At 36.0% G+C, this 13,761-nt stretch overlaps 1 protein-coding gene across 9 annotated transcripts in view; it reads left to right on the forward strand.

Moving 5' to 3' along the window:
• The window catches only part of LOC143030920 (rho family-interacting cell polarization regulator 2-like), a 276,625-nt gene that overhangs the window by 253,023 nt on the left and 9,841 nt on the right, over positions 1–13,761 (forward strand). For 4 of the 9 annotated variants that reach the window (XR_012966948.1, XM_076194174.1, XM_076194176.1 and 1 more), the window contains 4 exons: positions 2,448–2,571; positions 8,933–9,104; positions 9,275–9,422; positions 9,565–13,761. The exon at positions 9,565–13,761 is cut by the window's right edge. Coding sequence is in view for 6 of the 9 variants with exons in the window: in XM_076194174.1 (XP_076050289.1) it covers positions 2,448–2,571; positions 8,933–9,104; positions 9,275–9,422; positions 9,565–9,954 (834 nt within the window). In the remaining 3 variants the exon portion in view is untranslated. The remainder of the gene's footprint in view (positions 1–2,447; positions 2,572–8,932; positions 9,105–9,274; positions 9,423–9,564) is intronic. The other 5 variants (XR_012966950.1, XR_012966949.1, XM_076194178.1 and 2 more) reach the window with 3 other exon arrangements.

Below are 13,761 nucleotides of genomic sequence, written 5' to 3' on the forward strand. Positions count from 1 at the left end.
GCTAAGAGGAGAATGTATGAAGGGGTGATTGTGCTAACAGCACTGTATGGGGCAGAAACATGGAACATAAGAGAGGAAGAGAGAAGGAGTTTGAATGTGTTTGAGATGAGGTGTCTGAGTTTTGTAATTAATTTTATCAACAATCTCAGGCTCTGTCGTAAGTATTAAGTCCAGCTTTGAAGGTTCTTCACTACCTCTATATCTACTATTTTCCCTAATCAACTGGGTCATTGTGTATTCAATGGTCATGTCAAGCAGGACATTGCCCCAGAGTTCCTCTCCCCCCTTCAGTGTCATTTCTTCCCAACATATTTCTTTTGAAGTAAAGTATTTACCTAGTTTACCTAGTTGTATTTTACGGGAAGGGGAGCTATGCTCGTGGGGTCCCGTCTTCATATCTCATTTTATCTAAACTATTTTTAAATTCATGTATTGTTTTTGCACACACCACTTTCTCATCTAACTTGTTCCAACTGTCTATTACTCTGTGAGGAAAGCTGTTCTTTTTCAAATCTCTTCTATAGCTGTCTTTTTTTATTTTCTTTCCGTGTCCTCTTGTATTTCTGTCATCCCATTTTATCAGGTTCTCTCTATCAGTAATTTCTATGCCTTTCATGATTCTGTAAATAGCTATCAAATCTCCTCTCTTCTTTGCTCTAGTGTCTGTAGTTCAAGTTTTTGTAGTCTCTCTTCATATGATAGTTTTGAGAGTGTTGGTGCCAATTTTGTAATTGCTCTTTGTATTCTTTCAAGTTTTTTTTATACATTTTTTTGTACTTGGTGACCATATCGTTGCTGCATATTCCAATCTTGGTCTTATCAGGGTGGTTAGGATTTTCCTCACCATTTCTTCATCCAGGTATGTAAATGCCACTTTGATTGTTCTTATTAAATTAAATTGTGTGTGTGTGTGTGTATATGTATATATATATGTATATATGTGTATATATATATATATATATATATATATATAAATATATATATATATATACATATATATACATATATATCTAGAAGCTTGCTGGCTGAGCAGGTTAGGGCATTGTTACTTGCGACGAAGGTCGAGGTGAGGGTGGTTCAAATCCTGGCACCAGCGAAGTTGAACCAAGGGCATAGTGGTTCATTAAATTCCACGCTACAAAGCCCTCTGTGAGGGGCACCGTCCTAGCCTCCTGATAGGGGGGAGTGTGTGACGTTAAACCATATCACATATACATATACATATATATGTATATATATGGATATATATATGGATATATATATATATATATATATATATATATATATATATATATATATATACACCAAGAGCTTTTTCCCCTTTATAAGGGAAGTTGCCATGCCAAAGGAGGCACATACCCACTCCCACCTGCTCCACTCCTATCCACCACCCTCTCCTCCCTCTCATCTTAGCTCCTCATGGATAACGGGTCATCCCTGTATCCCATCCACTGCCCTGGGTCAGAGGCAATGTAGCAAGACACAGTACATCCACAACAAAGCCACTTCACTTAATTGCTGACCTCCCTCTCCATTCCCTCATGCAGAAAAAATGACAGGGAGAAATCCCTACAGGCTGCATCTAAATATCATTTACATGAGCACCCCCCACCCCCATCCCCCACCCCTCCCTTGCATAACAGTATCATCTATACAGTCACTCTCCACTCATCCCTATTTCCTGCCTTCTCCCCTCCTTACTCAATGTTCCCTTCACCCCATCTATTTGTCTCATCCTTGGTCATCCCCCCAAATTCACTCCCTCCACCTAGGAGGTCTCTTAATTCAATACTCACCAGCTACCACTTGTGCAGACATTTTGGCTCAGGAGGACATAAACCCACTTTGGGAACTGGCAGTGTTTTATGTCCTAGGGCCTAGGCTAATTGCCAAAGTAGTAGGTCACATAAGTGACTGTTGGTGAGTGTTGGAATAAGAGACCTAGGTGTATATGTAAGGGAATATATGATTGTCACTGCTATGCTGTTGCATAGCATTATGGGATATACAATGTATTAAATGAGTGGTTTTGAATAATTTTAGTTTTCGAAAGTTGGTAAAGCAAGTTTAGTTATTCATCTACTAAATATAGTAGTTATAAAACCTAAATTAGTTGGTGTGGACCTCTGGCAATATGCCTTTTTTTTTTTTTTTTTAATTAGTCATTATATGCAGGTCACTTATCTCTTATGTAGGCTGCTGTTTTTCATTGAGTCTCCTACCTTTCTGATAGCCCCCCAAAAAGTATATAGATCTAAACCTGTGTATAAAATACTCATGATTTGAAACTCCAAAATTGGTTTTAAAAAGTGCATTTTATACCTGGGTATTTAGAATCTTGTTTCCATTTATTGATTCCAACTAATATATAAAAAAGTCGAATATAGTTGTTAGTATTTTATGCATTTGTGATTCATTGTTTATTTCCTTTTGATATGCATGGACAGGTACTGTGGGACACAGTTAGTGATGGTGAGGAGTGGTGCGTCAAGAGTGATGTTGTTGTTAAACGACTCCTGCCCCTTGTTTCTAACATGGTTGACAATGAGAAGGAGAATCTACCAGAAAGAGGTTAGTTATTGTGGTAATACTTTATACTTATTTTCATATATCTATGTATGACATGAACAAGAGTTTGCTGTTTGTGGACATACAGTTAAACATTGTCCACTTTTCCAGTCATCCCCAGGATTGGTTGTAATTTTTAAGGAAATTTGTTGAAAAGGTATTTTCTCTAATATGATATCTACCTGATAAATAGGTTGAACTGTATGAAAAAAATATTCTTGAATTATGTGTTGGCAGTTGGAAGTAAGGGAAGTGTTAAAATTACTCAAGAAATTGGAAGTGAGAAAGGCATCAAGATCAGATGGGATCTCAAATTGGATACTGAAAGAATGTAGAGAACAATTAGTGGACAAAGTACAGTAGATTAGTTGATAGCATGGTTACTGGAAGAAAGGAAAGTAGCACTGAACTGGAAGAAATATGCAACTGTGGTATCAAAAGGATGGGTAGGAAGGGTACTGGAAGTTTATGTATTCAGAGGAAAGAGTGGAGTGGTGTCAGATAACTTTTTGGTAGAAGGGAAATTGAGAGTGAAGGAAAAGGGTGGGAGGTAGGGAGGTGCTGAGGGTTAACAAAATTAATGAAAAAGAGAAAGAAAACCAGAAGGTGAGAGAGGTATGGGAGGTGGTGAGGGAGAGAGGGAGGTAGGAGTAGAAATAGGGATATGATCTAAGGAGGAAGTAGCAAAGTGTACAAAGATGGTATATGGGATGAAGAGGATAAAAGGATGTCCTTTTAAGGACAGATGTCACCCAAATCAGGCTCGCCCAAAATGGCTTGGCAAAGAAACTGAAAAAAGTGGTCTGAAAAGCGGCTAATGAAATTTAACACAAGTAAATGCAAGGTAATGCACACAGGTAAAAATAACAGTAAGTACAATTACAAGTTATTTGGAAATTTGTTAACAAAAGTGGATAATGAAAAAGATCTCAGCATAATTATCAGCAACGATCTCAAATCATCCAAGCAGTGTATTTCAGCCTCTGAGAAAGCAAATAAGATTCTAGGACTGATTGTGCAATCTTTTGACTTCAAAAGTCCATCACTTATTAACAAACTATATAAATCATTAGAGTGTCCACATTTGGAATATGCCATTTCTGTATGGTCACTGAATCTCATTAAAGACATTGACAGATTGGAAAAAGTACAATGGCGAGCCACAAAACTGATTCCAAATATCAAAAATAGATCATACAAAAATTGGCTAAAACATATGAATCTGTTTTCCCTAAAAAAGCGTAGACTCAGAGGGTGGTAATTAGGGATAAAAACTCAACCTGGGAAGAAATGATAAGTGGAGTCCCACAATATTCAGTATTAGCTCCAATAATATTTGATATGTATATATATATATATATATATATATATACATATACATATTTTGGCGGAATCGACTGGGACTCCGCAGATGAAATAGGCATTCAACATCATAGCGTCCGTGACGTAGACAGACTTGGGACTGAAGGTTATAGAATCACGGGGATATTTGATGCGTATTTAATGCAGATCTGATCCATCGTTCGATAATACGTTGGTATTGATGAAAAACTGTAAAAAGTACTATAATTACTATAGGCTAAAGGCTACACAAGAAGAGGGTATTACAAAGGATGCACTAGAATACTCTAAACCTCAAATACAAAGAGTTTTAAGACTTACATGGTTTGGTTAGGCGTGGGGTGTGTACATCTTTCTAGATCGGACCAAGACTGGCGCCTAGAGATGACGTGACACCACCCACAGTAACCGGTTCTTACACACCTTCTTAAGTCTAATTCTTTAAGAGCACGTTGCACAAATAATGAGATGTTATCTTGCAGCACAGCTTGCAGACAACTTACAACGATAGTATTCTTAAGCAGACGAAGCTTCTGCTCGCAGCATACTTAAATTAAACATTACGAAAAACAAACTTGGAAACCTCTTCCGAGGGGAAACGAGCCTTACGACAAAAAGATATGTAAACATGGGGATACACGGACATATAAAAAAGCCCCGTTACCTCTCGTAACGGCACACGACATGCTTCCATTGAGATTTGTATACTGCCTATCAGTTTTCTGAGTGAGAAGGATGGACGGAGACAAAATGAAAGGAATATATATATATATATATATATATATATATAAATTACATGGATAAAGATGCAAAATGTTATATGAACTACTAAAGAAAGTACAACCACTCCTCGTTTAACGACAACAATTGGGACCAGCGCGCCGTCGTTAACCGAATTGGTCATTAAGCGAAAGTGTATACATATACGTACATGTACTGTATGTATAATGTCCAGCAATACATATATCTTTATTTTTGTGTATTTTCTCTCTTTTATACAGTACATTAACCACTTCAGTACGGAACTTAAATCTCGCGGGCAGCAGCCAATGCCAGCCGTACGACGTGTCGTAATAATACTCGCATCATAAAATATAGTCACCGCTTATATCGATCGTTCTCTCTTTCACCCGCGAATTTTGAAAACCACAGAGAATGGGATTCAGGGCACATTTGAGAGAATGTAAAAACACAGGGGCGACTACAATAAATATAATCAAGACGCCGATATGGCAGCGTCGCGAATCCACTTGCTCCTCATGACACCTACGTGTGCGGCACCGTATGGAAGGGGTTAAAGCTTTATTTACTGTTTATTTACAGTGGTTAGGTTCCTGAAATTACCGTATATGACCAAATCCGCGTATGCTGACATTCCATATTGAATACCGGGGTATTTTTTTAGTTTCGACCATGGGCGCAATATAGCAATAGAAAATTAATTATTAATTTTGTAAATTAAAATGTATCAACGTAATATGCAATTTTGTGGGCGGAAATGAAAGTAAAACATACCATGCTACAAGAAAATATGCTAATGAACGAAGTCGGTAGCATAGGCTTGAGACGCCATCTTGTCGTCTGCCAACGTCTCTCACGACGACGACAACGAGGACGAGCCGAATGACATTTAATTTGCAGGTAATGATTTATCAAACACAGGTCAGGTTAGTTTAGTTTAGGTTAGACGAATTCATCATCCTTTTATTTCTTCGACATCGGCATCTATCATAACAAACATGGTGTACCATTCGTTCGACATGACTTCGTTACTTACGAAATTTGTTTTAGCACCCTTTTTTTTATTTCTGCTCACAAAATTGCATATTACTTTGATACATTATAATTTACAAAATTAATCATTAATTTTCTATTGCTATATTGCGCCCATGGTCGAAACTAAAAATTTACCACTACCGGTATATACTGTACCCCAGGTAGTTTTTGCAGCTTGCAGGATGGTAATGTAGACCTAAGCTTCAGAACACTTTACCTCACAGCTAATATCCACCGTACAAGTTCAATTATAACATCATACAAATTTGCCTCGGCCAACTTAATTATCGTACACGACGTCGTAACTTCGGGAGATTTACGTTAAACGAATATTGGTCTGTCATAAAGCCCGTTGTAACTCCGTGTCGTCGCTAACAGAGTAGGTCGTTAAACGAGGAGTGGTTGTACAGAAAAAAACTGAATCACTTCAGAGAGACCTGGACAAAGCCTGGGAATCGGGCCAACAGTGTGAAGTGAACTTCAACATTAAGAAATGTAGTATAATAGAGTTTGGAAAAAGTATAATAAAAAAAAAAAAAAGAATATCAGGATAATGTAAAATTGGTACAAAGGAAGTAAAGAAAGTTAGCTCGGAAAAGGACCTAGGAGTAATCATCACCAAAGAGACATCCTCAGACAAACATATAAACAAAATAGTCAGAGAAACTTACAATTTACTAAGATCAATAAAGGTGGCTTTTAATTACTTGGATGAAATAATGGTAAAGAAAATACTAGTCACACTGATAAGACCAAGATTGGAGTATGCTGCGATACTATGGACACCAAGTACAAAAAGAATATAAAGAAATTAGAAATAATCCAAAAAGCAACAAAAAATGGTGGCCCCAACACTCAAAATTGATGTATGAGCAAAGATTGTCTAAACTGGAACTACCAACCCTGGAACAAAGAAGAAAAAGAGGAGATCTATTGGCCATTTACAGAATCATGAAAGGTATGGAAGTCCTTGACAGAGAAGACTTATTAAAGTGGGATAGAAGAAAACAAGAGGACATGAAAAGAAACTCAAAAAAGATATAGAAGAGATCTGACAAAAAAAAAAAAGAAAAAAAATAGTTTTCCACTCAGAGTGGTAGATGTCTGGAACAAATTGGACAAAACAATAGTGTGTGCAAACACCATACAAGAATTTAAGAACAAACTAGATGCTGAGAGATACAAAGAGAGGTCACTACAAGCATAGCTCCCCTTCCTGTATAATACAACTAGGTAAATACATACACTAAACATCTGGAGGAGAACAAAATACTAAATCGGTTCGGATTTAGACAGGGAAGATCATGTGCCACAAATTTTATCTGTTTCTATATACAAGTACAAGTGGAAGAAAATGCAAAGGAAACAGTTATTAAAGTAATCAAAGAGAAAGAAAATTGGGTCAGGGACACAGTAGATAAAAAAAGTGCATAGTGGTATATGGTATTAAAAACACAATGTAGCTAGATACTTAAGAGAAAAAGAGAATGAAATAGCAAAAGAAATTTTGAAAGAGGTACAAGATGAGGGGCAAGAAATAGAAAAGGAAATAGAAGTGCATAGAATAGGACAATACTCAAAAGAAAAGAATCGGCCTCTAAATAATAAACTAAAGTCACAAATGATAGTAGAAGTATTAGCAAAAACAGTAAAGTTGGCAAAAAGTGATAACTACAAAAATACATAGATAAAAAAAGAAATGAGCAATGATGAAAAAGAGAGAGAAAAGACATTAGAAAATTAAGCTAATAGAAAATGAGAATAGAGGCTGAAAAGAGTTTTTTTTTTTGAGAGAGAGAGAGAGAGGGAGAGAGTGCTGGACTTGAGGCTAACAAAATGGTATATCAAAAGAAAGGAAACACAAGAAACAGAAAACAAGGAGGAAAAGGGGAAAAAATAAATAACTTATACCAACATAAATGTCTGATTTCAGGATTAGATGAATTAAATGATTATTTGATGGAAGAAAAAACAAATATAATGGGAATTGTAGAGACAAAATTAAAAGGTCCTCTACCATTAAATAGTGTTGGACAAGGTATACATAATCACTGGATAGAAAGAAAATAGAGAAAAAACAGGGTGGAGGAGTCATGTTTTTGACTAAGAAGGGCTTAGATGTGACTATCGCAGAAATAAAAGTTGAAAATAGTGACATGAAAAATAGAAAATTTGTGGTGATCTATCTGCCCCCAAAAACACATTCTTGGAAAGTGAGTGACCATTCCAAAATGTTGGAAGACACAAAGCATACATTAAATGAAATGCTGAAAGGAGGAAATCTAGTAAATATGGGTGATTTCAACATTAAAGAAATATGTTGGGAGGAGATGACAGTGAAAGGTGGAGAGGACCTTTGGGAAACATACTACTTGACCATTGAATACACAATGACTCAATTGATAAAAGAGAATACCAGATATAGAAATTATAAATTTTTCCATTGTCAATAACCAATTCACTATTTTCTCATCTCCAGTCACCAGTTTATGTACCAGTATATTTGTTGTCCCTTTTCACTATTTTCCTTTGAAATACATACATATACCAATGGTTTTTCTCCTTACAAGGGAGGTAGCCAAAAAACAAAAGAATAAAATCCACTCCCACCCATTCCATCCCCACATACTCCACTCCTATTCACCCCCCTACCTCCATCTTATTTTGGCTCCTCCTGGATGACAGGTCATCCCTGCATCTTGCCCACTGCCCTAGGTCAAAAGCAATGTAGCAAGACACAGCACATCCACAGCAAGGCCACTTCACTTAATTGGCAATCCCCCCTCTCCATCCCCTCATGCAGAAAAAGAGAAGACAGGGAGAAATCCCTTCAGGCTGTGTCAAAATATCATTCACACTTACTCCCTCACCTCCATCCCGCACCCACTCCCTTCCATGCATCACAACATCATCCATACACAACCATTCTCCACTCACCCCTATCTTCTGCCTTCTCCCTTCCTTCCTCCACAGACATTCCCCTCTTTCCCAATGCCCCTTTTATACCATCCATTTGTCTCATTCTTGTTCACCTTTTCATGTGGGAAATAAATTTCAGCATGAAGAAATGCTGTACCATCTCTTCAGTGTGATATTGTCCCCATGATAGAAGTGATGCTTATTTGATGGCAAAATACTGATACTTTGTAGCATTATATCATACATGGGGTGGGCTTAAAAATTATGATCACATCAATGAAATAAGAATGTATATTTCATATTACTTATACTGTAATTTGCTCATTAGTGCTAAAGGAGCTTGTGCGGCAGATGACCATGAGAGGAGAGTATGCTAGTGAAGAGATGGTGACTGTTGCACACTTTGTGCAGCACCTTCACCACCCACTACACAATGTTATCTCTAAGATACAGACAGATATTGAGCTTGGACATCTGCTGTTGGCATCCAATAAGGAAAGGTATGTAAGCACTAGAAATACCCAATGGAAGAATTGAAAATTATGTAATAGAAGATGATCTTTATTAATCTGTATTATCTGTAATAAATTAACGAAAATAATTGTTTGAAATATAATGATTTATTATTGGAAGGATTAACATAAACTTATGATAATTATCTAACTTTCAGCATAGAGAAAGGACTCTCACTTATGAAGGCCCCAACAGCAGAACATATACGAATGCTTGTACATTTGCTGGGTGGCCCACAAGAAATTTCTTCTCTGGTTAACACTTTCATTGAAGGCTTAAGGAATAACAATGAACTGATGCACCATGTAATTTTTTATATATTTTTCTGTGTATAGAACTGTCCTGCTTACATTACATCACAGCTATCTTTGTTCTGCATTTTACATAGAAACTATGTGGTGCAAAAAATGTAATGTACTTAATGGCACTATTCTCTTTGTGTCTCAGATTGTGGATGAATGTTTGATGCTTCTAGAGTCGAGTCAAACAAGTGACAGAGAGGCAGCCTGTGTCTTATTTGGCCATCTAGTACCAACTTTTTCTTCACCTCCAAGTCCATCAGCAGGGACAGCAAAAGATGCCAAAACTCAGCAGTCAGCAGATGTAAAAAGTAAACATATTAGTGCAAGTATTTCTATGAGTGATAAACTAGAGTGGCCACATCCAGTACAAGTTCTGTCATTTGTTCAACAAAATGATGACAGTGAACGTGTTAGAGATGCAGCACGACAGACACTCCTTCGTCTTGGATCAGAAGGAGAATTAGCTTTGAAACAAGTGCAGCTTTCAAAACATGGCTTCCAGGGTGTTCAGGTCAAAGAAAGGACCAAAATGTGAATGGGATTATATAGCTGTGCTTTTACTCAAGACATCAAATCTTAGATAATCTTTTACTCAAGACACCAACCAGATCATTGTCAGTCTAAAGAGCAGTTTGAGCACATCACATTATACTCTGTTGGGGAGGCAAATAGGATTAGCAAGCCCCCTTCAGCAGGGATTACAATTTTTCATTGAAGTAGCTGGCAACTTATAATTGCTTCAGCATTATGCTTCACCTCCCTGGGTTATTTCCTCCTGCATCACTCCTGGTATTAGTTAAAATGTAACATCATTGTCATTCTTAATCTTTTCAGCTTATCAGCCAACAGAAGAATCTACACTCCAAATTCAAGTAAACAAATCCATTGAATAGCATCATGCTGCCTTATGTAAATAAAATATACGCTGAGTCATTACTCCACAATCTACATTTTGACAACAGTAGAGTAAGATTTGTATTCTTCATTGAACAAGCTGGGAGAGCAGTAACTATGATTGTTGCCTCAAATTTCTTGTACTGGAAACCTGGCAACAATTCCAAAGCCTTCCCATAGATCTCTATGGGAAGAAACATTGGACTGTTGTCTGTGTTGCATTGGCATATTTACCTAATTGTAATATACCACTCCAAGATGAGAACTGTACTTGTGAGGTTCATTTTCTGTGCTTCCATTGTTTAAACTTAGTTTTGCATTCACATTTGTTCTTTGTATGGTAAGTTGTATTTCTTCAAACACCTTTTTTCTACATCATTTGATATTTCTTCTGCCCTATAATTGGCAGTCTTCCTTGTTAATTATGTCTACTACTTTCAATGTTTTAAACACTGCTATCATGTTGTCTCTGTATCTTAATGCTGGCAATTCCAGTATATTTAGTCTTTCTTTATATATTTCCTCAGTTAGGTATAGAACTATTATGGTCGCTCGTCTTTGAACTTTATCTTTCTTTTTGTTTAGGGACCACACCAATGCAGCAAACTCTAGTCTGAGGCATATTATGTTTTGAATAAATTTCTTTACCATATCTATCCACATAGACGAATGCCATTCTTATGTTTGGCAACAGTTTTCGAGTTTTCCCTATAATCTTTGTTTTTTTTTTTTGTTTTTTTTTTTTTAATCCTTTTCCAATTCTTTGCATTTTGTCCATTTAATTTTTTTTTGTCATTTGTCATTTTGTTCATATGTCCTATCTAGATGTTTCTGGAATCTCTGACAATCATTTTCATCTTTCAGTGTCCCCATGATCTTGGCATCTTCAGTAAATAGATTGTTATAATTGCATGTTCCACCCATCATATCATTAAAGTAGATGAAGAATATAATTGGTGCCATTACTGTGGGACTCCACTAGTTACAGTATAATCATCAGTTTTGATGGAGATAATTTCTCCAAAGCCTTCACCAAATTTAGGGAACAAAATTTAAATGAATTTCATACTGAGAAAATTAACTTGGTTCGACAGCTGGCAGACATTGACTCCAAAAATCACAGTTTTTATTACCCAAAGTGAATTAAAGGCCACTTCTTAATTAGCAGTCTTTCATCAACAGTTGTGTATTAAATGGCCATAAATTATCATTTACTCTTGTAAAGCAGTATTATACATATCAAATAACATTTTCATCAGAAACTAAGAATCTAATTAATGAGCAAATTAAATATGAAACATGTAATTTAGACGTATAAAGATATTATTAGGAAAGTCTAGGATATTGCAAGCCAAATAAGTTCCTAGCCAGTCAAATACACAATTGTCAACAAAAATCCACTAAATGTGACAGCCTTTAAAAGGTAAAGATTTGGAAAATATCATACAGGCTTTTCCTATGGAATAGATACATATTTTTCTTCTATTGTTCTACATTCCCCAACAGTCTTCAGGGAACACATTAGGAATTTGAGGTTTTGAGTGATTTCCACTATAAATGGAACATGAGATTTGTTTAAATTGTCACTTATCATATATCCCACAGCCCTCTTAGTGGAATTTAGGGCATTTGGGGGGAGGCTAACAAAATACTGATATTTTAGTCAGATTTATTTAGATCAGCAAGAAAATTACAGAAAGATATCCACCTCACAGGACCACAATTTGCAGAAACCCATCATTGGTTCCTTGAAGAAGCAATAGTATGATGAAAGATGTGGCTTGTCACAAGTTAGAGCAGGCGTTGTCTCCCATGTCTCTCCAGTTACTTAAAAACTAACAAATAATTGGTTACAAAAAATATCTTTCATTGGGAAAATTAATTTTAATTTATTTGCCAAACCCTTTTCTTATTCATTTCAGCTTTGTTAAAAAGGAGAGAGATATTAGCAATGGACATATTTGGTGTGAAGTTTAATGAGTCATTTTTTACAGTGAGTCACAACATGGTTCAACCATGTTGCTTGTGATTACAGTGCAGGCAGCATGCCCACAATAAGGAGGGCTTCCATGTAGCTCACTCACATTTCCCAGCTTTGCTAACCCACAATATCTATAACACTAATTAGGTTTACTAACCTCTTGACCCATATGCTATATCAGTCTATTAGGGGTAAAAGTTTGATAGGATTTTTTGAGCCCTGAAGAGTATCAGAACCATATACAGGTAGTTCTTAATTTATGCGACTTTATTTTATGTGAATTTGATTTAATAAAACTGATAAGATAATGCAGTATATTTGAATTAGGCAGTTTATTTGATTGACATGCATTTGTTCATGATTCAGTATGATAAATAATATTTCTACTAGGATGCAAAAATTAGTTTTCTGTGGTGGATACTTTGATACCCATCTTCCACACACACACACAATTTACTAAGATCAATAAAGTTGGCTTTTAATTACTTGGATGAAGAAATGGTAAAAAAGAATATTGGTCACACTTATAAGATCAAAATTGGAGTACACTGTGACACTATGGACACCCAATACAAAAAAAGAATATAAAGAAATGAGAAAGAATCCAAAGAGCAACAACAAAGATGGCCCCAACAGTTTCAAAATTGACATGTGAACAAAGATTGTCTAAACTGGAACTAGTGGACACGTTTCATAACTGTCTATTCATTAAAGGGAGGGATGGTCCCACGGGATTAGAAAACATTAACTTGGTACCAATTCATGAAGGAGGAAATTAGGAAAAGAAAAACACTGAACTATTGACCAGTGCCCCTGACCAACATGATAGCAAAAAAGTGAGAGAGAATTTTTAAAGAACAGACAAGTAAATACCTTGAAAAAATTAGCATTTTAGTAGACAGTCAACTTGTTTTTAGAACTGGAAGATCATAGGTATTGAAATGTTAAGCTTTTACTCAAAGAGCTTTTATGTGATGCAAGAGAGGGAGGATTAAGTTGATTCTGTGTAATTGGTTCTAGAGAGCTGACAGTTGGTGATTGATCTCCTTCAAGGTTGTCCAAATCAAGAACACCAATAACTGAAGAATAAGAGACAGAACCCCTTGAGCATGGCTTGTATCCTATATACTGAAATTAGGTAAATATAGTATACTAATATAACACAGATAACAATCCAGTATCTCTTTTCAAGATCTGTGAAGGTCTTAATGACTGCTAATTACTGTGGCAGTATGGGTTTTCAATCCATGAAAATCAAGGCAACAATTGTTATTATCATTATCCATTGTGGATAATTTTTTTATCAAGCATATGGAGAAGTGTATCACATCATGCATATTCATGAATGTTTTATGTTCAGCTAGTTATAACATTGTTTTCTACAGACAAGCCAGCTTGTATTAACACTCAACCTTACCTGTTTCTTCATCTTTTTCTTCTTCTTTTTTCATTCACATTAGAATTAAT

Source organism: Oratosquilla oratoria, chromosome 12 (assembly GCF_046742065.1).
Source record: "Oratosquilla oratoria isolate Oo_2021 chromosome 12, ASM4674206v1, whole genome shotgun sequence".
NCBI lineage: Eukaryota > Metazoa > Arthropoda > Malacostraca > Stomatopoda > Squillidae > Oratosquilla > Oratosquilla oratoria.